Source organism: Anomalospiza imberbis, chromosome 6 (genome assembly GCF_031753505.1).
Source record: "Anomalospiza imberbis isolate Cuckoo-Finch-1a 21T00152 chromosome 6, ASM3175350v1, whole genome shotgun sequence".
NCBI lineage: Eukaryota > Metazoa > Chordata > Aves > Passeriformes > Viduidae > Anomalospiza > Anomalospiza imberbis.
In genome coordinates this window covers 9,679,740-9,707,718 of record NC_089686.1, presented here as the reverse complement: position 1 = coordinate 9,707,718, position 27,979 = coordinate 9,679,740, and the positions used below count along the sequence as shown (strand labels likewise).

At 41.9% G+C, this 27,979-nt stretch overlaps 2 protein-coding genes and 1 long non-coding RNA gene across 9 annotated transcripts in view; 2 read left to right on the top strand and 1 right to left on the bottom strand.

The window, feature by feature from the left end:
- Positions 1-27,979, top strand: part of ASPG (asparaginase) — a 324,997-nt gene that overhangs the window by 30,088 nt on the left and 266,930 nt on the right. Inside the window, exons 13-16 of one of the 3 annotated variants that reach the window (XM_068192278.1) lie at positions 5,851-5,937; positions 11,768-11,867; positions 12,179-12,237; positions 13,819-14,254. In XM_068192278.1, the coding sequence (XP_068048379.1) occupies positions 5,851-5,937; positions 11,768-11,867; positions 12,179-12,232 (241 nt within the window). In that variant the 3' untranslated portion in view covers positions 12,233-12,237; positions 13,819-14,254. Of the gene's footprint in view, positions 1-5,850; positions 5,938-11,767; positions 11,868-12,178; positions 12,238-12,589; positions 12,681-13,818; positions 14,255-27,979 lie in introns of those variants that run through there. The other 2 variants (XM_068192280.1, XM_068192281.1) reach the window with 2 other exon arrangements.
- LOC137475219 (uncharacterized) lies at positions 2-27,165 on the bottom strand. Of its 5 annotated transcripts, none has more exons than XM_068192283.1 (3): positions 25,906-27,165; positions 4,336-4,422; positions 2-252 (listed from the first exon to the last, which is right to left on the bottom strand). In XM_068192283.1, exons 1-3 carry the CDS (start codon positions 26,480-26,482, stop codon positions 125-127), a joined length of 792 nt encoding a protein of 263 aa, XP_068048384.1. In that variant the 5' UTR covers positions 26,483-27,165; the 3' UTR covers positions 2-124. The 5 variants fall into 5 exon arrangements, 4 of the variants coding, with proteins under 4 accessions (XP_068048384.1, XP_068048386.1, XP_068048387.1 ...); XM_068192285.1 differs by lacking the exons at positions 2-252; positions 4,336-4,422 and adding exons at positions 16,979-21,793; positions 23,496-23,625; XM_068192286.1 differs by lacking the exons at positions 2-252; positions 4,336-4,422 and adding exons at positions 16,979-21,718; positions 23,496-23,625.
- LOC137475220 (uncharacterized) lies at positions 1,223-5,514 on the top strand. The gene is made up of 2 exons (XR_010999757.1): positions 1,223-3,393; positions 5,158-5,514. It is a non-coding gene; the product is annotated as an uncharacterized lncRNA (long non-coding RNA).

The window sequence follows — 27,979 nt, the reverse complement described above, 5'->3', positions numbered from 1 at the left end:
TTTCAGTTGGCACAAAATATACCGGTAGGTTGACATGTTTTAATCTTCCCCTTCCACTGGTGCTTTCCTGAGTCTCTTGCTGTATTACTGGTTTTTTGATTTTTTTCCTTCCACCCACTCATAATTATATGGGATGGTTGCATGGCTCTGCCTGCTTTGTGGATTTCCTCTTCCTGCTGTTATGAATGTCAGCAGTTCTTGAATGATAGTCATGGACTTGCACTTTACTGGTCTCTTCCATGTTGTATAGTCCTAAGGAATGGCCATATCACAGAATATAAACGTTACCAGTAATCAGAATTTGATTTTCTAAGATTTAGTTTGTATAGCCTGGGGATTCATAGAGCTATTGGTCTTCCAGCATGTTAGAAGCTGCACACCATAATCTCTCCTTGTCTTTGATCCACTTTCAGCTCCTTATCTGATGTTCAGTCTGTATCATGGCAGGAGAAAAGTAATTTTTTTCTGTAAAAGAGCTCAGATGGATTGAATTTTCATGGTCTTTCTGGGTGAATGTCCCCAAATATTCCTACAGCTTTCTAATGTTGACAGGTTCACCTGGTCTGTCAAGCTGGAGTTAGCTCCCTGGGAGGTCTGACAGTCCTGGATTACCATGGGCTGCAGGAATAACTTGAAGGCTTCTTCTGTTTCAAAGACCAGCTGTAGAAAACTCACCAGGCTTTCTGACTGTGAGAGCTGGAGTGCGGCGTGGCTGCGCTGTGCTATTGCCATTCCTCCTGCATGGTCCCGAACAGCTTTGTGGCTGCTGCTTTACCTCATGAATATATAAGCTCTGCAGTCCTAAAGCAAAAACAAGCCCAACAGCAAATCAAACAAATAACCTTGGAGTTGAATAGAGGTGGCTCTGGTCCAATGTGAGAAAATGCTAAAGCATTAGATACTATTAGATGTTCCTGCAAATCAGGCACCTACTTTTTTACCGCACCCATCTACCGCCTGAGGAATTTCACATGAGCTTGTTGTTTGGATTCCTTAAAATTGCCACTCCTATATTAGACTCCTACTATGACTCTTAAGCTCTTTAAAACAGCACACCCATTTTGATGCAGGGAATTCTAAAAGGAAACTGCACCATAACCATTTTCAGTTTCTCTTTTTGTTTCCACTGTTGGAATGAGAGGAAGAGTTGACTTAGAACTAATCTCATGAAAGTGTATTTATGATCTGCTCTGTACTCACACTGCATTTCACACTGGTAAGCATATAAAGGAGAATGCTAAAGAGCAAACAGCTGTATATGTGTGTAATTAGATACCCACTAAAAAGATTTCTGCTACAGAAGTATTTAAATTCTATTTATTAAACACTTGCAAGCTGAAAGAGATTATCCTGATAGAAAGTAGCAGAGAGGGAAGGGGTGGGGGGGGGAAACTGATGATAATGAGTAGTCAGTGCTTTAAACTGTTTAATATTGTAACTTTCTCAATTTCACTGAACATTGCATCAGCTTAATCCCATTTTCTGAGAATTAATATTTGTTTAATTGGCATTTAACTGCTATACAGTATCCACTCATCTTAAAAATAGCTTTCTTCCAGTCTTTTATGTAACATTTCTCAGTGGCTTGCCTTTTAACCAGCATGCAACCCTGTATAATGATGACTGATTTCTCTCTTCCATTTATTAATTTGTTAAGATGACCAGGAGTTATGTCTCTTCTTAAAAGCTTCTTAACATAGCACTGTCAGCTGATAGACCAGAGATTTGATTTATGTCAATGACAGTCTCTTACATTTTTTGACTTTAAGTGACTCTTTCTTTGTTTCTTTCTGAATAAGAAATAAACTACTGCATTTCCGCTTTTTCATTTGTAACTCTGCAATTTGCCTGTAGTCTCACTCACTTTATGCATGAAGCTAAACAGACCACTGTTAATCTAGGCCAGTTTCTTGACATATCAAAATAAGTAGCATTCCTTTAATTTCTTACAGCACCCTCAAGGGATAATTAATTTTCAAAACAATAGAATAATATTTTTTTAATAACAGAAACTCTCTCAGCAGGAAAATATCTTGAATAAAAATTGTGTATATTTTAAGTAGTAAAAGTGCTTCCATTTACTTGTAGAGCAGTGGTAAAAGCTTGAAAATGGGGAGTTGCTCATACAGTGCTGTGAGAACATCAGATTAGAGGTAGTAAAATTACCTCCCACGTAAATATGAATTTAAATACTTGATATTTTGAAAGGTTACATTTACATTACTTCAGGAAATCTAAGGCAGAGAGAAAAATCTACCTACCACTGACTCCAAGAAGCAGACTGTAGTTTGTCCTTACAGTGTTTGAGCACAAAATTCCCACTGATACCATGCAGAAAACCAAATAAGTGAAACTAAGCTGATCCTGCCATAACCATTCTGGTTGCTAGGGGAGCAAGCATGAAAAAGAATGAAGCCAGTCAAGTTTAGATATACATTACACCTGCATTTCTTTAACGAGAGTTGGTGGAAGGTGTGCAGCCTAAGGCCCCAATCCTGCAAACTCTTACATGTGTGTTAATTTCACATGTATGATTCATCTCTTTTGAAGTTGATTCACTTTTAATAAGTGTCTGCCAGGTGAGGGCCTGGGATGACAGGTACTGTACAGAACCTGGATTCCTGTGAATCCAGAGCCCTCGTGAACTGGTAAGAGTGTGGATGTCTTTACCTGGAACTCAAACATTGCTCATAGTGCTGAGTGTTGAAGACCGCACCAAATCAGATATTCTGCTACAAATATATTAAAAATATTAGTATACACTCGGGTTTTAATGTCCAGTGTTAACAATGGAACCTAGCAGGTAGGAGACACTAAGAAACACCTTTTGCCTATTTATTTTTTCCTTCAGAGAGGGACGAATAACTAATACTACTAAAAAGCTATCTCAAGTAACATGCAGAATAACATTTCTACAGCCTGTGTCTGACCAAGAGCCATGGTTTGATGACAGAACATAGTAAGAAAAGGGAGGGTCAGGAACAGCTCACAGGTGACAATGCTAAGCATTTGTTTTTTACTAAGCATTATCAGGTGGGGCTGAAATGAGCATGGAGCTGTGCAAGCCAGGGCTGGCTTGGGGAGGTTGCCATCCCTCTGCATCCCTCAAAGACAGCTTTGACTGTCCAGCAGTTCTTCTGTTCTTGGTTTTGTGCTGTCACCTTAGAACAGGAATTGCATTTGAGCCGTTCCCAAGAAGTTCATGGCTCATGACATCACCTGAACTTCAGATCAGCTCAACTGTGACCCTTGTGATGCTTTTGTAAAGCCACAGGAGAGCAGCACTTAAAGAAACAATTTCTAAAGACAAATACCACTCATGTGCCTAAGACATAACAGTATCAGAAAATTCACAGCCACCCTCTTGAGATATGAGAAATGCCCTAGTGGTAGGTACAAGACAGCAGAAGTGGTGCTGAAGTTTGTTCAGAATGTCAATAGCGTTCGGGTGCAAGCAGGAACAAGCTGCTTGCCTCCTGCATAGTTTTCATGTTGAGTGGTGGGAATGTCAGAGGTGGTCTGTTTGCTTTCTTGGACTTCACAGCCACAGTACTAAATCTGACACTTCTAAACTTTGCATTACTATTTGTCCTTACTCTTCCTCTCCCTTGCCCTGTGCAGTAGTGCACAGCACTTCTTTCCATTTTTCCAAGAAATGTGACTTGGAATGACTCATCAGGACATTATACTTCTGTTTAGAAATGCTTTATTGTAAGCATTTATTGCAAACACTATCAGTTATAATGCTTACAAACTTAATTTATTTCACACTACTTTTATTTTTTCCTCGTTTAAATTTGCTGTATTAAATGAGCGGGGTAAATGATCCCAAATCTGTCTGTACCAGATATTTACAGAGTCCCACTCAGAGCAGTAATGGCTGTGTGGTGTGAGTGGGGTGTGAAGGGCTTTCTGGAGAGATTCTTCCTACCAGTAAGGAGTAAATAGTTACAACAGGAAGAGAAAATCTATCTTTTTGCTGGTATCTAAAGATACAGACCTCAGAGGTGGAGCACATTGAGGGACGATACCATACATTACATACTTTGCCGCCTTTTAACTTTTAGTGCTGTCTCAGAGCAAAGCTTTTGTTTTAAAAAATGCTCATTTCATGCTGAGAATCCCTGTATAAGGTGGGAAATGAGGAACACTTCAGGGCAGTCCTTGGAGAGTAAACAGACACTCCCCATGTTCTGTTCAGTACGCAATGAGAGTCTGAGTGGACAGACGTGTTCTACTTTAATCTATTTCAGGTCAAATTTCATTTCAGCTAATTACTGTTTGGATTAAGACTAAAAACTAAAAAAATTCATACATGTGGAATTCATGCTTTACCACAGATTGAAAAGTAGGAGACCATGCCATTATTTTCTGGCTCAAGGAGATGCTTATGCATGACGAGCCATGTCATAAGGGACCCACCTGAGAAAATATTTTAGATAACTGAACAGACTTGAGGCATGTGCTGTCCCAGCAATGCTTTGCTATGAAGCAAAGGAAGATTTTTTTTTTTTTTGGCTGTCAACTGGAACAAAGTACAATTAAAAAAAAAAAAATCTGTCTCCTAAGGTCAATAACCTGTGTTTGGAAAACGAGATGATTCCTATAGCACATGTACAGTTCTTTGGTTAGTTTAGAAACTAAAGCCCTTATATGGAACATAAGGTTACATAGGCTTTATATGGATAACTGTAAAGTAACTTCTGATTGAAGATGGAGCTTCCTAAAAACAGAGAGATTAGATATAAGTAGTTTAGTCCAATTCAGAAATAGAAAGGCCCATGTCTACCACCAAGTGATTAAGCAGAAAGTGTATGTGAGTTTTTTTTTTTTAATTACTACAGATGATTTTTGAGTTAATTGATTGGAAAAATTCATGTATTTCCTATTAAATTGTAAGTCTCTTTATTTTGAAGTATTATATTATAGCAACTTACTTAAAATAGGAACTGTGAAACTATTCCTGATCTACTGGGTCATCATGTTCTTTCTGGAGAAAAAAAACCTGTATTTTGATTTGTAAACTAGATAATTGTTTAACACAGGAGCATTCTGTCATCTCCTTTTCAAACCTAATTCTAAACCTTCCACTAGGTTAGTTATGAAAAATGTATTTGCAGATTTTTTACTTGCCATGTTATTTTCTACCCACAGAAGTAGCTTTAGAGAGCAGCCTTTCCACAGAGTTTCTTAAGCATCTGACTAAGGTGTAGGTGTTGGCTGGCAGTGCCATTTGTCCCTTTATCTCAATGGAAAGGACAAGAAAGACCTCCTAAAGTCTCCAGGTAGAAATCAATAATAAAGGTATTGGGAGGAGGAAGTTAGGAAAAGATGTGCTTTTGACAGAGGTTCATAAGAATACTTATCATCATTTTGAAGCCCTAAAAATCTGATTAGCTTCGCCATTAACATAAAGATTCATTGCTTATCTGCAAGACACAATGTTTTATTGAAGACTGATATGTATGGGCATTGTATTCTTTAAAATACAGGAATGCTGCTATGTAATAAATATTCTCCCTATTTGCATGTATTTCAGTTACTAATATTTCTACTGTTAAATTCAACTAGCACTAAGGTTAAGACACTAAGAATTCTTGGAAGAGAAGGGTATGCATCCCTTTTCTTTTTTGAGCTGAACGTAACACTTCCTTAGCGTGTGAATGAGTTTTTGAGAGGGAGGGAAGCTCTGTTTACTGCATCTGTCACCTTGGAAAAGACTGATTGGTTCTGTGATTGTGGAAAAGAGATTGATTTACTGTTTGTGTATATGACAATGCTGGATTCATGGGGGAAAAGTATTTTCAAGGTCAAGTCACTTTCTCATTTCTTTCTATTCCTCTCATAAAGGCACATACCAGTGATTAACTTGTTACGAGAAACAGGAGCACACCTTTCAAGCCATGACTTGGAGGATGTTGGGACAGTACTCTGCAGGTAAATGTGGTATTTGAGGTGGCCCTAAAATGTGTGTGGAATGGGATAGTTTTTCAGAAGAGACTCAAAAATTCAGCACTTTAAATAAACAGTTGGGTCCCTGGCACATGAGGGAGTTCTTTCTGTGATAGAGGAATAGTAAGGCATCAAGTGAAGTGATGAAGTCAAGAATCAACTCTGTTTCAGAGCACCAATAAATCAAGAGAGTTTCAAAGGACAAAGGATTGTGGGGATAAATGAGCTGGTAATTAATAAATGCCCCATTTCCCCCAAAGTCTCTTATTGAGGAATGGTGAAAAGAAGCTGTTCAAGGTGCGATTTTGTAACATCTCTCTTTAGAAATAAAGCTGCACAAATCATCATTTTTTTGTCTTAAAGTACACTTTTCACTTACTTTGGAATGGCTACTATTGTAACTAGTACATAATATTGTTCTTTAAAATAAGTAAATCAAATAAACAAATAGGTTTAACCCCAAAACTTGTGAACTGCTGTTCACCATCACTATAGTTAATTTTAAGAGGATAAAATTCTCTTAGAGCTGACTTTCTATACAGTTACTTTCAATATATAACAATGTGGATATGTGTTATAAAAAGAAATAGATGTTAGATTTCATTTTTTCCAGTACTGGTCCTGAATTACAAATTACTCTGAAAATTGTGAGAAGGTTCCATGTATTTCCAAAAAGTACTTGTAGGTTTTACTTCATTTCTTCTTCTCTCTTCTTTTGAAAAGCAAACAAAAAACCCCTGAGCACTGGCCTTTATCTCAGGACTTGGCAGGAAATCATGAGACTTGCAGGGACCAGCCAATGCTGTATAATGTCTACCAAACAAGGTCAAGGTGAAGTTTATGTATGTTCTGTGTAGAGACTGGACTCTGTCCTTTGAGTAATTCTGGAATTAAAGAACACTGTCTGAAGTGTTTCCATTGTCATAACATGCTCAGAGGAGATTGGGTAAGACTTTTACCATGGAGTCAAAATATGTGCTTCCCAGGGCACTGCAAGTGATAGGACAGAACTAAACCCTTGGTTTCTGCAGTTTGCCTCTGCCAAAAAAGGTTTAGGGAATGACATTCCTCTGCAAATAAATTGGCTTCTTGCTTAGTCCTGATGGCATGTGCAGAACCAGTTTGGCTAGCTGACCTGGCTGTAACGTGTCCAAAACCAAAAAAAAAAAAAAAAAAAAAAAAAAAAAAGAAAAAGGGTTCTTCAGACAAAATAGCAAAATGGGGTTCTCATGTAGTTTGTTACAACTTTTTAGGGATCATTGTGCACCTGGAGCTGTATGGCCTGTACCAGGAGCAGAGCCAGGCAGTGGTCAGGCTTCAAGACAGGGCTGAAGTGGCTGCTCATACCCTGCTCCTGCAGAGCTGAAGCTCTTCATTTGCTCTGCTGTTTTAGGGGCCTGGCATACTCATTTCTAACAAAGTGAACTTTTTTTCTACACAGCATTACTCAGCTAACTATAAGTTACTAAATCTGAGGTGCTAGTGTTTGTCTCTGATATTTCTACAGTGTCCTCAGATGACCTTACTGATACACTCATTTTTCCAGCATGCTTTGGCTCACTTCTCTGTCCTCTCTCTTGCTTTAAGCCCCCTCTTTGCAGGCACTGGCACCTTCATGGCACAGCTTAAACATGGCCACATGGTCAAGCTGCTTATAGAACCAGATGTTTATAACATCTCCCCTCTGTCTAATTTGAACTGTTTTCCGATGTTTTTTCTATTTTGTAATGTGCCTTAAGCTGCAATTTCTACCAGTCTGAATTTGTCACCTATGGCAATATGTCAAGTTCTTGGGCTTTAGAAGGATAAAGCTGCTTGTTTTCTGATAAGCTCCGTGTTGCTGTACTTAGCTAACTTAACTTTTGCCCCATGCAGTTCTCTCTGAATTAAACTATAAGCATGTTTTCCCTCTGCTACCTACCAATCCTCACATTGTTATGAAAGACCATGAATAGTCTCCTCAGCCTCCTTCTGTTTAGATTTATGATTTTAGAAAAGAATAGTTCACTGGAAAGATTATGGAGATAAAATAAAAATAAATGTGTTGCTTTGGCACTGGTGATATTTGAGAGGGAAGGGAGTACCAGCCAGAGCTGAGGGTTGGACAGTATCAGTGGGAACTCTTGTGTAGGAAGTGGAGATGCACATAGTTATTAAATCTTTCATGGTTTCATTTGCTGGTGTCTTTTTTAAAGTGAGAGGTGTTAGTCTGGTTTTAGAATCACTTTGTTGATGTTTGGTATCTGGTTCATGGCTTTGTTTGGAAATGAGATCTCAGTGTTAGTAATCTGTTAAAAATGTCAGAATATCTTCTCACATTGCAGTAGTATTGTCATCTGTCTGAAAAACCAAACCATGATGAGATAAATTGGAACACTTATTCTGAAAGCTTCTAGACTTCTGGAGTTAGTAAACAGTTGATGTGTGTTTGTTTTTTAAAGAGAAAAAAGCTTGTATAGAATTGAGGTACTTCAAGTCTGTACTTCACAAAATTAAACATGGGCACAAAGCCAAACCAGCTTTCTCATATTCTTAGATTTCATAAAATGATATGTTATATTATGATATATACAAAGATATAGCCTTTCAAAATCACCGCCTTTCAAAATCACCACCTTTCAGAATAAGATGCCTCTTCAATTTAACATAAAGAGGGGCTAAGGCTGGGGAAGGAAGGGTAAATATCCCTCTGCAGGAATAACGACCAAGCCTCTACTGCTTGCTGTCTTTCAAAGAAGTCTGTCTGAGCTGAGAGAGATGTGGAGACACAAGCTAAGAACAGTACTCCCAAATGTATTCAGGACAGAGCAATCCATGTCTTGTGGTGGACTTTTCTTTCCTTTGGATCTTCATCTTAAAAAAAAAATAGTAAGAAAAAAATTTCTGTCAGGGTGATGACACACCTGAAAAAGAGAAAGTCTGTCCTGATTACTTTATATAGACATAGAAAAAGGAAAATTGCTGATAAAGCACAGCTCTGTGTCCCAGGGAAAGATGAAATCCTAGTACATGAAGAGGCAGGAAGGAACCCCAGGGTGTCATTTCACGGTACTTTTTACTTCCCAGATCTACAAATGCATTGGCCCTTGTCCTTATAAACCTTTCACTCCTGGTCCTCTGGCAGTAGCAGAGCACCCCTTAAACTGCAGATTTATGTTGGTGTGATTGTAGGCACAGACAGCACTGTCACTATTCTTGGTATCTTAGCTCTGTCATCATCATGGCTACATTAGCCCTGCTGAAACTGTGAACTGGATACATAATTTTTCTGAATGCAAGAGTACTGATAGGCAGGATGCCTGGGATTATCAGCTGTCAAAGGTATCAGAGTTTAGTAAACTGTGGTAGATAGTTCTTTATCAACAAAGCAGGTTTTAAACATCATGGTAAGTATATACTGAAGATATATTTGTTCCATTGCATTATATAACAGTGATGGACTTGCTGCTTGGAGGTTGCACTTGTAGTTGGAATTGCTGACATAAATAACTTTGAGACAAATAGAGCCAGGGTTCCTGTAGTGTAAATTGAGAAGTCCTCTGTATATATTTTAGTATATGAAGTACGCTTACTGTGTATAAAGGAAATCCAGATATGTATGGCTTGACTACGGAAATCTGGATTTGGAGAAAATGTTTTGTGGTGCTCCTGATGATAATCAATCTAGTAAATAGTAGGTATCTTCTGTTTAGACTACAATCTAAATTTTCTCACAAGCTACATCACCTTTTGTTCCCAGTCCCCATAGAATAAAGTTCTCACTTGATCAGTAAATAGCTGCTGCAAAATTGAAGACACTTCTGTGTATTTGGATTGCTCTAATGTCATGAAAGGAGACCACAGTTTTGCCCTCTGCAGCGAGGGTTAAATTGCTCTTTCTGAATGGGTGCTGTTAATAGGCAGTTAATTTTTGAGTAAGTGCAGCTGTCCTTGTTTGTTGCTTACAGAGATGTAGCTGAGGTGCCCTGGGTGTGTGGGTTGGTAATATTTCTGAAAGTCTTTGACCAAAGTGGTTTCCATTTCACACATGGCTGAATGATGCGATTCTGTTTGGCAAATACAATGCGCTCTCCTGTCCAGTGTTGGTGATGCTCATAATTCTCTTGGTAGGCTTTTTGTTTCTTCCTTTAACCTGTGATCTTACAGTGTTAACAGCAAGAGACTAGTCTTTGTAAATAAAGATAATTCATGTGTTCCAGAAGTGGCTGCTAAAAAATTGCTTTACTAATGCTTACACTTTTTCTTTACTAATGCTCACCTCTTCCCTGCAGTTTCCTTACCAACCTTCCACTGAGCTTCCTGTTGGACCTCCTTTGCTTTCCTCTGTTTCCTTATTGCTTCTGAGGGGCCTTTTCTTTTGTGATGGCAGTTTTCATTAATGATTTATTGATCCTTTCCTTCATGATGCCAGACTGAAGCACTGTTAAATCTCTTAGTACCCCACTACCACTTCCCTGTCCCCCAAAGGCCCCAGCTGTGGGTCACCTGGGGCTTGCATGGAGGAACACACAGACCATTTGCTTTCCCTTTTTGTGCCCAGCTTCTGGGACTGCTGCAATTAGAGGCGTCCAGTGCCCTGAAAACATATTTTCAGGTACTTAAGTGATTTTATCAACAACAGAAGTGATTTCAACCTAACAGACTAGTGAATGTTGCAGCCCTGCTTTCATGGTTTCTTTCATGACTGCCCCTTGCATATTGAATCTTCTCCTCTCTTCACCAGATCTGCCTGGCTTGGCCATCACACCCAGGAGTTCATCCCTGCTGCCAGCACAGTGCTTGTCACCCACAGCAAGCTCTGGTTAAGGCAGAAAATTCTGAATTTAATAATGATGGGGAGGTTTCCCCTCTCTTAATGAGATTCAACCTCACTTGATGATTATCAGCAGGGTTCTGCTGAAACAATCTGCAAGCTCATGGCAAGCTCAGGTCTAAGCCTCAGAGATGCTGGTATCCGGAAAAGACTGAAGGTCATACTCCCAACCTTCCCATCAGTTCAGCCTGTCTTCAGGCTTGGTACAGACTGGCGTGATTTTGCATATGCTCTTAGCCTTTTTACCAAAATGAGAGTTAAAAATCAACTTTAAGTATTGTGGATGCGACTACCAGCAGATGTGCAAAGAAATAACCTGGTGTGCATTCCTCTGAGAACTTTAACTAACTTATTTGTATAGGATTCATTCTGATCCTTTCTATTGCTTGTTATATGTGGCAGGCAGAGGTCATCTTTGAAAAGCTTTTTACTTTTTTCTGTTTGCTGCCCATTTAAATCCTACAAATTGTTTTGTGAAACTCAAATATAGCTGTGTTACTGTCCAAATAATATCACATAAGTGTACTTAATGCCATAACTATTGATAGCAAGCACAGTTATGCAAACTCGTGAAGGGGGTTTCTCAGGGGTTTTAAATAAATCCTGTGGATTGCTGGCACATCTGCTTGTGCTCTCACTCAGCTGCCTCTTGATTTAGCCATTGCCCTCTCCCCAGCTCATTTCATGAGATAAATATTGTGTTGTGAAATATGAAACTGCGTGACTTTTTTTTCCCCTTTGGTCATAGTCACACCCACTATGTGAAACTAGCCTGTTGTAAGTACTTATAGCACAGCCCTATTAATTTAAGGAACTGATTCATCAAGCTGTGTTGCTTGCTCAGCTATTCAAAGCTGTTGTAATAGTGTTCCTTACCTCTCTACCCTGGCAACCATGTTGAGCCTGGTACAGCCTTCACCTGCTGAGCTCATTGACAGGACCCAGGAGCTCACTGAAATTAACGGAAAGATTTAGAACCAATATTAATTATTCTTTTTCCAGCCTTACAGCTAAAGGCGATATGGATGGGCTGTATGCCTGGTACCTGGCTGGTGCAGACCTGGAGCAAGCTGGTTATGATGGCAGGAATCCCCTACAAGTAGTAAGTGTCCATACAGCTGTGCTCCCTTGGTGTGCTAGTTGAGTAATAACATGTGCTCTTGGATAATATTTATTAGGGAAAAATATATGTTGGACTATAAACTGGATTAGAATTTCTTACAAACTCAAATCTGGTGCTGTTGTGAAGTAATAAATAGTTGGAGTGAGAATTTTCTCATCTTATGTTGGAGGAATTAAAATTTAAATTGTATTTTAATAATTTTGTGGTAACATAGTCTTAATTCCCACAAGTGAGTATTTGCATGTCCTTGTGCACAGGATGACAGGATTTATTCATGTTTCTACTTACAGGCAGAGGCTACAGGACAGAAGGAGGTTCTTGACTTCCTTAAACAAAAGCAATGAGAAAGGTAAGATTTTGTTGTCGAGTGCTGGAGTACTGAAATGTATCATCAGCACAAGTATGAAGAGAGATCTTGTATTTAAGCCCTAGTACACCCTGGGACATCTGGGTTCATCTGCTGTCCCTGTCTTGGTTCCTGATTTGACTTTGAGTACTTAAAATCCTTCTTTGTAGAGTGGGGCTAATGTTTATTATTCTTTCTGCCTGAAGCTGGAAATGCTTTTTTGTGCATTCCACAGTGTAGTTCTGAACTTGGTTGGGAATGTAAAAGCTACTAAAATAAAACCACTGAAAGCAACAGTGTGATGTTTCATCAGCCTGTTGCAATAAAAGGATCCTCTGTCTTGTCTTCTTTGGAGAGGAAATGCCTTTTATCAGGCACGCTGGCCAGGCCTGGCTTTCAGGGTGCCCTGCCCCAGCACAGGAGCGTTCCCTTCCCCAGGACAGCTGCATGGCCACCACAGGAGGCCATTCAGGAGGGGCCACTGTGCCACCTGCAGCACCTCCACCTGCCCTCTGCTTCTGGCTTTCGGTGGAGCACCCTAAACCAGACAATCTCCTGGTATAACATCATCAACCACATGGGAAACGCCTGCCAGATTTGGCACAGAGCAGAGTTAGCTGTACTCCACATGAGGACTGCAGAAAGTTCTGTCACGGAGAGCCGTGCCCAGGGCTGCTCCTGCTCTGGGCACAGCACAGGGCAGTGCCACAGGCTCCCTCTTCCTCAGGCCACAGAGGCCTGGTTGTGCCTGACATGAATCCCTTCTGTGCTGCCATCATCCACGGTGCATTTCCCGGCCCTGTGTATGTGTGCCTTATCTTCAGAGCATCAGATCTGGCAAGTCCCTCTACAGGGAACTTGCTGGGGCATTTGACCTTCTCCAGTGCTGTGCTGTAACTGGAAGCATTTAAAACACTCGCCTTTCATTTCTCAGAGCTCCTTTCTGATGCAATACATTGTTGATTTAGATTTCTCCAATATATTGGCAAGTCTAATCCAAATTTAAATATTGGGAGGAGATTATCTCCTTTATTTTTTAAAATTAGCACAAAATGTAGTTAAAGGTCAATGGTTATCTGACCACTTGTGCATCCCATTTGAGAGATGTTAGTGGGGACTGCAACTGGAATTTTTGATTTTCTCTATACTGGTTTAAATTAATGAAGGACACAGGCAGATTTCTTTGCTTTCCAGTAAAGTTTTGGGATTTTCTTTGGTTTTACCTGATATAGAAGGATTAGATATAATCACAATCTTGAGCATTTAAATGGAAGTTTTCCAGCAGTCAGGATGGCAATGCTAAAATACCTTTAGAATATGAGTTATGCTACAAAGGGATTTCCATTTTCATTGAAATAGGTCTGCAAAAATCACTTTTCTTTTGTAAGTGGAGAGTGAATGTGTTAAATCCTCAACTCCTCCAAACCTCATAACTCCTTTGGACTCAGCCACCAGTAGTGTAGGCGGTCTGAAGGAAGTCTTCAGCACTGCAGGAGAACTGGCCTGGCAGGCTACAGGGTGATCTGTTCTCAGGGAGGCTTTGGATACTGCCTGGTTCTAAACATCCATTCTGTCTTTCTCCAGGGGCTGTAGAAGATGGTCACTCCTCATCAGGAATACCAGCTTGAAGCATTAATGGTGTTAAGCCATTATGGGAGGAAGACAGGAAAGAAACAATAGTAGTGCTGCTTGTGGCATACAGGAAAGCTACAGCTTAGAAAGATTCTTTATTTAGGATCACACTGATTGTCTAAAAATCATTTGCTGCCTTTATTTTTTAATCACTTTTCTGGAAATAAATTATTTTAAGTGAGTGAGGCTGGAATGCATGGCTGTTCCTGTTAAAAAGTTCTGATTTTAAAGAGGCCTTTTGAATGTTCTCATGTTAAACCACTGCGGACAGTATTGCAGGCATAGCAAATGGAAATGCTGTGGTGAATTCATACCAAGGAAAAACGGTGGATTGTGCATTTCTGGGTTTCAGCTAATAAAATCTCTCTGAGGAACAATGTTGATTTCACTTTGTCTGTTTTTTTGCAATGACTTTTATCACTCCAGCTGCAATTACAGCAATTGTGAGTGTCAGTGCAAACAATTGAATCAGTCATGGGCATCTGCCTGCAGTTGTGTACTAATCTTCACCAATGTGTCACTATAAACCCTCACTTGAAATGAGTAGGAGGCAGATGCCATAAAGCATGTTTGTGGGACTGCCTGAGTGAATTGATTGTTTTGTTTCTAATAGCATCTTTCCCACATCCTGACCGGAATATAATCAAGATTGCTACATGCTGGACACATAATTCTTGGGACTGTAAATGGGATCTCACTATTAACAGACCCCAAGTTTAAAGTCCCAACTCTTGCAGACTAAATAAAGAAGGTGATATGTATGTTTACAGCTGTGTCTGCCCTAGAATATGTAAACGTAGGGAATACTTCAGGCAACTGCATATATTGGAGATGGCAACTTTTAATTTCACCTACAGCTTCTGCAGTAATCTGTGTGGATTTTCTATCTGCTGCATCTGAAGGGAATCTTTGAATTGCAGATAGTTCTTTTTCCTTTTTATACTGCTCAACCTTCCCACAGCTATTCTTATCATGGAGAAACAATTACTTGCTGAGCCTGCTAGTACTAAAAGATTCCCAAGGTATACTGGATGTCGGATCACACCAAAACAAGGGAACTGTGCATGCAGTCTGAGAAAATGCTGTATACACTCCAGTTAAAAACAAAACGGTAAAAAATACTTGATTAATGTGAAGAATAGTGCACATCTTCACTATGGTCACAAAAATCACAACTAAGCTGTCTCATTATTAAATAATTGATATTACATAGCAATGAACATGCTTTAGATTCAATAAATTGAATACAGAATTAAATAAATGAGATCTAACAACAAAAATCAGGCATCAAATTAGTAGTATTTTTTGTGTCTTATCTGTAAATACATAAAGTTGATGATGTATGAAGCAAAGTATTGTTTGTGAAATTTTTTATGTTCAGGAATAAAATCATGCACAGACTCTTCTTCCTATGGTGTTCAGAACTATTATCTTGCCTCATCAATAGTCTAAGTGTTGATGCACTGAACCAGGAAATCCCTTGATAAACTTCTCCACAAGTGACTTTCTTGGCATTAGAATATTTTCTATTTTTAAATTCTCAGATGCCATCAGTTGTTCACAACAGCACCCATTCTTTGTTTCTGTACCAAAATGACTGACTGCAACACAGACAGAAGCATCAATATTTTCTTCATACTTTTCAATAAAGGCTCATATGAGCTACAGAAAACTTTCTAAACAATGTCTTATATTTCTAAAATATCCATCTGTAGTACAAAAAAAGCTTTTTCTTTTGAACAAAAAAAATAGTATTCTGGTGTGAACTACTGAAATAATAGGTCTTAACAGTAAAACTGAAGGAGAGGGAAGAAAACAGCCAACCATTTTTGATCCTGAATATAAGCCAGGTAAAGACACTAACATTTTGAGATGTGATCCAGTAAGAAGACTTTTAGTTAGAAGCTCATAAAACTAAATTGAAATGTTTTTGGGTCATGTTTAAATGAAGAATATAGCAATATTAGCTACCTTCTGACAAACCTTTCCAGAAATATATATCCTATTAATATATAATCTCACCTAAGAGTGTTCCTGCAACTTTCTAGAAAATTTGTGATTTGCCTTATAAATAAACCAGTGTGTTTTAATGGCAGACATATGAATGCAAATTTAATGTTTATCTGAGGAAGAACTGGATCTCTTTTATATATGTCAGGATTTCCTTCAGGAACTGTTAACAGTCTACAAGTGTTAAGAGAAACCTGACTTAAATGTATAGGATGCTGTGGCAAGAATCACCCAACCAAGGCCAGAAACTTCAGCTCTTGACTCAGTGTTGGAGATGAACTTCGGTAACACTTTGGAGATCCTGTGTTGTCTTGTTTGTCTACTACACCCTTTGCTTCATGCTGGATTTAATAATCATAATTATACTCTCTGTGATAACTCCCAGTCTTATGATGAATCTATTTGTGTGTAGTAACCCTTAAGTTTTGCATAGTTATTGCTCAAAAGTAAAATCTAAATATTAGTAAGGAATAAAATTGATCCTGTTTGTTTCTACCTATTTGTTTCAGTTACTGTAAGAAGCAGAGAGTGTCTTTCATTAATTGAAGTATGCTAGACATCCCAGAGGCAGCTTAGTTTTTTTAAACATCCTAATTTTTCTCCTTCAGAACATTCCTGAAAAGATCCAATACACTCTTCTTTTTATCCAGCAATCTTCTGCTCAGTAAAGGGTTGCAGATAAAGCAGCCATACAGGGCTATGGGTACTGCAAACACACTCATTCCATTGCCAGGACTAAGTGTGGGTCCATTTCATAACTCCTCAAGCAGCTTTAGCTCCAGACACCCATGATGTGCATGTACCCTTCCATAGCTACGTCCATGTGCAGTTTGGGAGATCTGGCACTGTGAGGATCAGCTGCAGATCTGTGCTTGGTATTTTATACACAGTACACATTGAAATGGCATGGTGGAAGCTGGATAAAGTTACTTTTGGGGTTTGACTTTGTTGTTGTTTTTGGGTTTTTTTTTTGTGCTGAAAAACTTGTGATATTATTTACTATCATTTTTTAATTGGAATATAAAGTGGCATTTTAGTTTCTGCTACGAAATGGCACTGGCTCCCATTCTTTTCCAGCCCCAGTGTAATAATGCAAGTGGTTGTCCTTGCCCTGCAGAATCACCACAAATCAAATGCCACAGCAGGAAAGTGCACAAGCTCCCAGCCTTGCACCTGTGTGAGTGTCAGAGAGGCTCCTGAGGGTCTGGACCATCTTGTTGTTGTACAAAGGACCAGCAGTGACTATAGATCAGCATAAACGCATAATCAATAATGTGACACTTGTAACTGCTGCACAAATGTTGGACTTATGTCCAGTGTTGAATGTTTTAAGTTGCAGTGACGTTCTGGGAATGAATGCTGGTGCTGGAAGCTCTGCTGCTTCTCCACAGAGGAGACACTACGAATGCCTCCTCTAAAAGTCAAACATTACATCAATTCTACAGCTTTCTTCACTTGAAAGACAACACCCAGCTTCCACTTTGTTTCTTTTTCCTAATGATCCAGCTAATACTGCCAAGGGATAGGGACTACTTGGCCTATGTCAGCACTTCTCTTAACACTGCAGAAAGCAGAGATTTGCACAACTAACATGTCCAAGTTCCTGTCTGATTTGAGCTACAGCTTTTCTTTCCTGAATGCAACCACTTTCTTTTCTACTGATGGCTGAAAATAAGAAGTTTCTGTTTGGAGATTCTCTTATAAAGCTTTTGTCATGGATGAGCACTCTTAATTATTTCAAAAATCAGCATGTGCTTGCTCTCCTACTGAATGTTGACATAGTAAACTGTTGACATCTGACAAGGTCGCCTGACCCCCAGACAGACTGACTGTGTCTGATCAGTACTTGCTGAATTAAATAATGTCCAGCAAGGCTTCAGTGTCTGTTCCTTCAACATAAATAGCTAAATATCTCCAGTTTTGCACATCTTAACTTAGAATTACTATACTGTAGCATGTCTCAGTTGCCTCATACAGGGATTTTGCTGTTCAGCAGTGAGTGATAATAAAATCTCTCATCTGGAATGAAACCCCTCCTTGAATCAGAGTTCCTTTATTTGCAGCCTTCTGAATAGTGTGACCAACCAGAATTCTTCTGAAAGGATTGTGATCTGCTAGGAAGATTCCTCCATTTTTAAGGCTTGTTCAAACAGTGAGATGAGCAGAGAGGGAAATGTCCCTGTGCACAGAAGACAAAGTGAGCCCAGTTCCACTTACACAAAGCACTAAGGGACCCAGAGTGATCAAATGCAGCCATAGGGGCAATGCCCTTCTCCAGGTACCAATGCTCATCCCTCTATAGAACCTATTACAGCAGATAAGAAACAAAATCCTTTTAGTTCCCAGCAACACAATTTGTTAGATCACTGAGATAAACCTGAAGTAATTGCACGGTGGGTGAAAACAAGAAATTTATAAAGAACTGCTCAAATGTGTGCAGCATATACTATCAGAAGCACAGCTGATATGTTTGTGTCTTCCAAGTGGATTCTATCAGCAGTATAATAATCTTCTAGACTAGTATGACTGGTCTTCCCATGATTCTTTAACAATGTTTTATGACACAGTGGTGTTTGATTGCATGTTTCTAACAGCACTTTAATTTTAGTGACTCTTTTAGAAAAGCTACTAATGTAGAATGCTTATAAGATATGTAAAGTCCCATACAAATGAATATGTGGGACTCAAATGTTGCCATCTTAGATAGTCCATGAGTCAGAATAAAATCTCGTACTACCAGATTTATTATTTTGCAAAGTGTCTATCTGAAAATTACTTTAGAGACTTCATTATACATACATTTGTTTGCCTGTGATCAGCTGAATGGGAAGAGGCAGAAGCCTGTGTCTCAAAAGTGTAGCTGAGACAAGAATCCTGAATCATGGCAGCAAAATGTCTAGTGTGAACCACACTAAACAGCACTACTTAACGTGGCTCCAGTTGGGAAGAGCTGATTCAAATCTCAGGGTCAAAAGATGTGGTCCTTGATGTCCAAATCTGGCACTGATATAGCAGGAGGGTATAACAAGTGGGGCCCACGCTCCTCACAGGCTGGCAGGGCAGAGGCTGTGCCCCTTTCCCCCTCAGCCTGCCCTGCCAAGGCTCTCCTGCTGGGACACGCTCAGCCGGTGCATATCTTGCGTACTCCCACTGGTGTTTTGAGCTTCACACCAGCACCTCCCTCCCACTCCAGAAGGCTGCACATCACAGGGAATCCATGGGAAGATGCCAACCAACAACATCCTGCAGCTTTGCTCCACAGCCTCCTCCGTAGGCAGGCCCTGCCAGGCCTTGGCATTGCACGACCTGATGCGTGGCACGTTGCACAACGAGGCAGGAAAAGGCTGAGATATCATTCCCTGTCTTGCAGCAGCAGTAAATACCACAGCAATAAATAACCACTCTCTCAAGCCACAGTATTCCTTCACATCTCCTCAGCTTCCCCATGGGATCAGAATGGTGGCCAGGGGAGATAATGCCTGGCCAAAGCTGCCTGCTAAGTATCCTCAGCAGCACTTCTGAGTACAGATAAGCCTCATTATTACACGTTTATGTGCATAATTAATGTGTTTCTCCTCTAGTGCCACTGTTGTAGATCCCATTAGGCTCTTGTGCTTGGTGTTTGACAGTCCCAAATCCTGGTTTTAAGGACTTAAAATTGAAATTAGATGAGACTCCACACAGTAAAAGGTACTAAGAAAGGGACAAGAGAATGACAATTATGTTTGTTTACACCAGCTGATTATTTCTACATGAAATTATTAATTATTAGCATAGAAGGGAAATTACAATCCTGGCAAATCAGTAGAAAGAAAAGAATTTCAGGGTGACAAAAAAGGAATCTCAATGGCAATCGTTTGCTGAGAGATATGAAGTTATCACAATTAGAACAGACCGTTGTCAATTAATCCTGTCATACAAGAAGCTGCTGTGCTGGTGAGATTCTCTGATGTGGATTGTCTGTGCATGAATAATTACACTTGCATCTTTCGGGGGGTGTGGCTTCCTTCCTGGGTATGTTTTGCTGTGGATCTTTGTGACCAGGGCCCAGTAAAGTTGGGATTTCAATGCATTAAATTCTTTCTGTGGCACATCTAAATTCCTTATTCCCACTGAAGGGTCAGATTGGGATGACATGATTCCAGCAGCCTTGAGGCATCCAGCAAAGATCTTTATTGAATCCTGTAGAGCTCCAGGGCTTCAGGGCACAGACAATTGGCCTGTTATCTCTCTGTCTGACAAGAGTGTGATGTGAAATGTCAGTTTATTTACTTGGACCACTTTGACCAAGATCTCTGCCCACAACTATGTCACCATTCACCACTGTTGTTTGGAAAGTTCTATATTCCAAGGACAGAAAACCGGAAATATGAGATGTTGCTAAAAATGACCATGCTACGTCAGTGCAAAGTCACACTCTGACTCTGTATGTTCAATAGCTTGAACCAGGAAAAGCCTAGGAAATCTTGATAGATGGTCAAATAACTAGTAATTACTTCCTTTCTCATGGTTTTATGGAACAGGACACATAATCCTGCCAACTCTGAAAAAACAGCTGGTTGGTGAACATGAAAAATCAAGTTGCTACAAGGTTTGTGATAGCTATCACAACTAAGCATTGCAATCAATTATAAAGTTATTGAAGCAGACTTAATGCATAGCAGTAATCTTAAACATGAATTGCTTTGCTGAAATGTTCAGAAAAAGTGAGTGATTTCAAGTGTTAGCTTCCAGGGTTTAGCCTGAAAGTTCATGGTAGAGTAAAAGGCGGCTGGCATTTAATGAAAGTCAGCTCTTCTTATGGTCTGTAGAGTCAGGCATCTGGGAAGTGAGGCATTCAAAATTGGTCATATCAGAATTGTGCTCACTAGCTCTTTGATTTGTATTTTTATTTCAAATTAAAAAAAAAAAGAAAAAAAGGGAGAGAGAGAGAAAGGAGAAATTATTGTAAGGAGATAAAAAAGTGACCATGAGACCACGCTTTCCTGAAGTTTGAAATACTACAGGGAGAGCTGATTGCAAAAGAGGACTCAGTGGATTCATTTCTTATGCACACATCTCTGTGTCCAGTTCTGGGTTCCACAGTACAAGACAGACAAGGAGCTACTGCAGAGGGTCCAGCAGAGGCCACATCAGAAGACTGGAGCATCTCTTTCATGAGTAGACTGAGGAAGCTGGGCCTGTTTAGTCTAGAGAAAACTCAGAGGAGATCTCATTAATCCATACCAGTGTCTAAAAGCTGGGTGTCAGAGGATGGTGCCAGACTCTCTTTAGTGGTACCCAGCAAAAGGAGCAAGGCCATAACTAAAACACAAAAAGTTTCAGCTCAACATGAGGAAGAACTTCTTTATGTTGAGGGTGACAGAGCACTGGAACAGCTGCCCAGAGAGGACTCCCTCTCTGGAGACATTCAAAAACCACCTGGATATGTTCCTCTGTCACCTACTCCAGGTGACCCTGCCTTGGCAGAGGGGTTGGACTGGATGATCTCCAGATGTCCCTTCCAACCCAGACTATTCTGTGATTATGTGATCTCCAGCTGTCATCTCAACACACTGCTGGGACTCCTGAACTTACAGTGGAAAGTCGTGGCAAAGTATAATCTACATCAGGGCTGCAGAAGTACCTCCTTGTTGTTTGCAATGTGCTTTTCCTAAAGTTTTTTAGGGCCAGAGTTGAAGCTTCTTCTTACTATCAGGGTCTCAATGCAGGGACGGATGGACCTCCCAGGACACATCTGCTTGACAGTTCACACACCATCTCTGCAGCACAACCATTGCTCTTCGCATATTTTTCTTTTTGCAGCTGCTGAAGCACAGGAAATTGTACCCACTGAACCAGCCTGGAATTGTGCAAAGGCTTGAGGTCTCCTTATTCTAGACTTGTTATTAGAAGACTGACATGTTTAACAATGAAACTGAAAATCTGAAATAGAAACCAGAAAATTTGTGATCTGCTGCTTGCTATTGTGCCACTGAATACAGACAGAGATTGACTTGAAAAATTCTCCCAAAAAGGAAAAAACTACATTTATTTGTATAATGTAATTTACACAGTTAGCTTCTGGAATGAACAAGATGTTAAGTCAGAACAAGGGAAATGGTGAAAAGCAGTATTACACATTAAATTGGTATGTAACCTCTGTAGTGCGCAGGGACACTGAACTGCCTGCGTAGATGAAGCAGATTTGTATTTGAGATACAAATCTCTCTCCTGCTAAATTGATAACATTGTATTTAATAAAAATTTTATACACACAATAGTGGCATTTCCAATAAAATGTGAATTCTTGGCTTCATAAGAACCTGCTAGCCATATTTTAAATTCTAGCACTTCTTTATTAATCTACCTACTGAACTGCAAACGCACAATCTTTCTAGAAGTTCTTGGCTGGAAAAATATCCCACCTCATCCATTTATCTGTAAATCACTTGATGTTATTTAGGCAGTAATCTCAAAAGGCTTCCTATTTATATGAGGAAGCATTAGGCCATCTCTCAGGGTGTTTATTACTGCAAATCAAGTTAGTATCAACCTATTATTATACTCACATGTGACACATAGTGGGCTGCTGTATTGACAAATGAGTTTAAACCAACTAAAGTAAACATGAAGTTGCCCCATCACTGTTTGCTACGAACATATGGAATGCTGATTTCCCAGGGTGGGAGAAAATCCACTGGCAGAGATTTTTTTTTTTTCTGTTTACCAGACCCAAAAATATTAAAAGTACTTTCCAGGACATGTCAGATTCTGGTCTTTCTTTAAGAAACTTCCAGCCTAATTTTAGGTGAGCATTAATGAGTAAGAGTAGGAAATTGGTGGGGAAATAATGAGAAACGTAGAAACAATAAGCAGAGACATGGTAAGCTCCATGTCCATGCTTAGTTTTAGTGCTGGATTTAAGTCCAGAATTGTCAGATAAAACATGTCATAAAAGGAATAGTACTTTGGGTTGTCCTATGCCCTTCCATAATGTTACCTGTGGAATAAGGAACTAGCAGGAACTGGGAGCTTTTGCCAAGGAAGTGTGGGGATATTGACTGGCAATAATGATAGCACCTTCCAGTCATTTTTCATAGCTTCATTTGTTCAAAGCAGAACCTCCCTGAAATATAATCCTCCTCTCATTGCCAAGCATTCATGATCTTCCATATTCTGCCATGCAAACAGCACAGCCTTTTATGTCCTCCCACAAGCTTACCCTTCATCTTCATTTCCTCCCAGACCAGCTCTTTGTCTCCTGCAACCACCCCTGGCGTTATGTCTCCTTTTGTGTTGCCCTCTTTCTTTTACACTATAAGGTGACTGGTATTTGCTTTCCCCATCCAAGAAAACTGCCTGCTGTCCAAGGGGCTCAGGCCATCATGTTCCATGTTCGTGTGCTGCTCCTCCAGGTTTCAGGACTGTTGGTGCAGTCGGAGAGCTCTCAGCATCCAGTGTGGTGAGGCTGTGCTGGAGGGTACCACAGTCCTTTTCATTTGGGTCTCACTGATATAAACAATACTTAGTTTAACCTTCAATAGAAACAAGGGACTAATTACTATTCCTTCTAATACTCCTCATTTCCCCCCTATCTAATTTCAGAACCGATTCTATTACTTTAATGCTTCAATCACCTTTTATACTTTCACAGAGGAAGAACAACACATTGCTCATCCCTTGGCTAGTGCTGCCTGTCATTTCCACTTTCGGGTACCTCTACTCTCCTACCTTTCAAAGCCTTCAGCCCGTTCTCTGAAACTCTACCTAGTGAAGGGAGGAAGCAGGATGTTAACTTGCGTACTTCCATAATTGAGGGTATATGGGTGAGAAACAGAACCTACTAAATGCTTATATAATTAAATGAAAGGTATGTTTACCCATTCACTGTAAAACCACTGACACTTATTAAAAGGAAGTCGAAAGCACGAGATCGTTCATCCTGCCTAAAGACCATACAGGTTCTGGTACCTCAGAGAACACTGGCTGCCTCAGATAGGTCCCCCCTTATTGCTCAGAGTCCTTTAGGGGCCATCTGCCATGTGTGTCTGACCCAGGACCAGAACAGCAATGAGATCCCTGGGGATTTATATACCTCACCAGTGCAGGAGCAGGTTCTGACTGGTTTGGCTGGAAAGGACTCTTGAACCAGGTCAGTATGGACAGTCAGGTTATTATTTAGCTGGTGGTATTGTGGAGCTATGGGTGTGGGTGTGAGTTTGTGTTTGTCAGAGGGAGGTGAGAGTTGCCAGTGTAGTCCATGAAGGATTATATATAAAATACAGCCCATGCAGTCATGCTGTACACATCACTGGACGGCCTAGAACACTGTGTCATAGCACAAATGGCTCTTCTTACAGGGTGTAAATAGCAGTCTTGCTTCCACAGATTTCCATGCATGCCAAGGACAGAGGTGTCCTTTGAGTGGACTCACAGATAGTGCACTCTCCTCTATCCAAGGCAAGCGAATATCTTTTTGGGAGAAAGAGAAGGTCCAGAAACTCCCTATGTCTTGGTCTATCTGGAAGAAGGCACAAAATTAAGCCCTGGGTTTGAGTGTGAGGGCAGAGCAGAAGAGCAGGAGCTGGTTTTACCAAAGCAGACTGAAACGCCTCCAGCCTAGATCCAGGGAGCTTCCTCAGCATGAGGTTTGCATAGGCTCCTAGAGCAACCTGTTCTGGTTCCAGCACTCCGGCTTCTTGTGCAGCACCACGTTCACACAAGCTGTGCACAGCCACAAGGCCTTCTCTCTGCTCTGCTGCTCTGGGATGCCTCCAGTATGGGCATTTCCTCCGGGACCGCTTGAGTCTCCTGTGTACTTTTAAAGGGCCAAAGATCATAGGATCTGGAGCACCAAAATGCATAAACAGCACTCAGTTCTTTAAACATTCAAAGCACTATATAAACATTAGTGAAGCCTCATAAGATGAGGTAGGTAAGCATTATCTCCCTCTCAAGGTGTGGTAAAGCAACTTGGCTGAGGCCAGAGGCTGAGTCACTGGCAGAGCAAGGTTTACCATCCACATCTTTTTGAAATGGTGTCTCCTGGGCTGGCTGGAGAGAGCAGCATGTGGTCAGGCAGTGCAGGCAGCCTGGCACCACCAGCAACCAGCATCCCCCCTGCCACCACGGGGAAGCCAACTGTGGGGTTACCATAATCCCCACCCCAAGGTTACAGGGCGTGAGGACCTTGCAGCTCACCCCAACAACACAGCTCGGAAACCTTCGTGAATTGGATTTCATTGCTAGCCTGTCAAAGTTCAGGGTGTCCTCCCTCCCTGTTGCCTGTCCAACACCTCTGAACATCAGAACCTTCTTCACATTTTTCAGTTCTGGCTTCTTAGTCCTTCCTTTCTGAAACCAAGGTCAGGAACATTTAAAAGCAGAAAGTGACCTCCAGAAAGATCTGGTGCTCCCCAGTGGTGGCTCTCAAGGCACTTGAGGAAACAGCAGCAGTGCTGTGGGGATACTGAAGGAAAACAGGGCAAACCCAGTCACCCATGCACAGCAGGTGGTTTCTCGTGTTATTTACAAAAACCTCCCTGAAACTACACTCAACACAGTCAATCTGACAAAGAACATTCCAGATCAGAAATGGGCACCTGGGCTACACTTCAGGAGGGCTGAGCAGCACATGGCAACGCTACCAGCTCACCCAGGGATATCAGAGGGCTTTTACAGGTTTCCTTCCTATCTCAGAGAATATTGGCCGGTGGGGAAAGAGGAGAAACCCGGCTCAGAATGCCGCGGAGGGCAGGCAGGAGAGCCGACCTCAGGCCTGCGGGGAGCCGGCCGGGCGGGAAGCGGCCATGCTCGCCAGGCGCGACGCCACAAGCACGGATCGCGGGCCAGGCCGGGCGTTCACACTGCGGCGGTGAAATCCCCCGGAGAACGTGACGTGCCGGTTTAAGGCTTTTTTGTTTTGTTTTGTTGTTTTGTTTTTCAGGGCTGCCAGCCAGGCGAGAGGGGCCGGCAAGGGTGCGAGGGCAGGCGGCCCGTCAGCGGCAGCGCCTGTCGGGAGGGCGCAGGGTGGAGTCTCTTACTCACCCCCGGAGCCACCTCCAGCTTCGGCGAAACCTGTCGAGCAGTTTCCCCCGCTGGCAGGGCGGAGGGCAGGAGGGCGGCGGGAGGAGAGAGGGCGGGAGGAAACGCGCCGCCTCGGAACAGGTTTGTCCTTCTCTACCTGCTGACGTTCGGCCGCCCCAGATGATGGCTGGAAACAAAACCGCCCCGTCAGTGCGAAGGCAGCCTGGAAAAACTGGTCGTGTGAGGGGCGAGGGCAGCATTCCTGGCTGCCGCGCAGGGGACGGCTCATCACCGCGAGGTACCGCGCGGCTATAAAAGGGCCCCGCACGGCCAGGCGCGGCAGAGGGGCGGCCGCGGCACATGGGTGGCGGGGAGCGGCCGCCCGGCCCGGGCTGCCGCCAAGCTGCGGCCCCTCAGGAGAATGGCTGGTTTTGTTTCGTTTGTTCTTTTTAAACTTTTTTTTTTTTTTTTGGTTGGTTGGTTGTTTTGGGTTGTTTTTTGTTGTTGTTTTTCTTTCCACTTTGTAACGAGAGCGCGTTGCCGTCAGGCTCTCCCAGCCCCAGCGCAAGGCCGGGGATGCTCGCGGGACGGTGGCCATCAGTAAGTGGCGGCGCTGAGCGAGGAGTGGGGCGGGCGTGCGGGGCCGGGCCGGGCCGGGCGCTGTCCCCGGGTGCTGTCGCCGCCCGCCCGCCAGTCCCGTGTGTTCTGTCTCGTCCCCAGGTCCGCCGCGGCGAAAGGAAGAGCCAAGCCCGGGGCAGGAGCGGGCGGGGAGCGCGCCCCCGCCCCGCTGCACTCCCCGCGGACCCTCAGCCTCCTTGGTGCAGTGGTTCTTAACAGTTCAACAGTTCTCTAGCATAATTGTGAAATGTTTAGGACCACTTGACCAGCGAGGCCCGGGCATCGGCCGGCAGTGGCGGAGACCTGCAGCGCCCGCGGCGGAGCGAGCCGGAGCGGGGGAGCCGGCGGGCCGGCCCCGGAGGAGGAGCCGGAGCCAGAGCCGGGGCCGGCGGGCACGGCCCGGCCCGGCCCGGCCCCGCAGCCCCTGGGACGGGCGGCGAGGCGACGGAGGGCCGGGCCCAGCAGCCGCCGCCGGCCGCGGGTCCCGCTCCGGGGATGGCGGAATGAGCAAAGACAGGGCAAGTGCTTAAAAAAAAAAAAGGTTATTGCGTGTCCTGTGGGAACGGAGGAGTTTAATAACTTAAAAGGAGCAGGTAGGATAAATACTGCTGCTGCAGCTGCTGTGCTAGAGGCAGGCTGATACACTTACTGCATAACCATCTGTTCTCTCCTTTATCTGCACCATACACTCAGATGCACAGATTAAAAAAAAAATCAGATTGACTCTCTAGACTGCATTCTCCAGAGGCTTCCCACCTTTCCACTGGTAATAATATGCAAGATGTATTCAGTGATAGCACCTCTTTTGTCTTTGAGTGCCTTTTACTTAAGGCAGTGTAGCCTTTCTCTTGTGCTGTTTTATACCGTATTTTGCGTATGTACACTTACTGCAGGCAGCTAAAGGACATCTGGACTTTGTCCTAACTTGGTTGAATTACTTCAGAGGATGTCTGCTTTTAGAACTGTGGCAACGATGGCCTGGCTTGAAGGTCTTTGGACTTAATCAAATTGACCTTATTGAAAATCCTGGATCTTTCAAAATACAGCTGAAGAATTTTGATTTTTTTTAAAGATGAGGGGGAAAAAAGAAGTCTGAAAACTGCAATTCTTCCAATAATTTATTTTTCTTATAGAAGTGTAGCTTTGTAAATGAGAGGTTCTTCTTACCTTGTGCTCATTCTTCTCACCAATATCCCAAATATCAAATTGAAACTAGAAATGTAATAGGTTTCTTTTTATTTTTCTTAACTTGCATTTAAATAAAAAGGGCAATAGACTAATTCATAAAATGGAATTTTACTGCTTTAAATTTAACCATGAAAACTTGGTGTCCTGCCTGTGTGTATGTTTTAAACCTTTAAACCTAACAATTTGTATACGGATGTTCTCGCCATCGCTTCTGTGGAATTCCCATGTCCGCCAAAAACGTGCCATCCGGCATGAACATGAGGTGCACGAGTAAATTTGCAGGGGATTC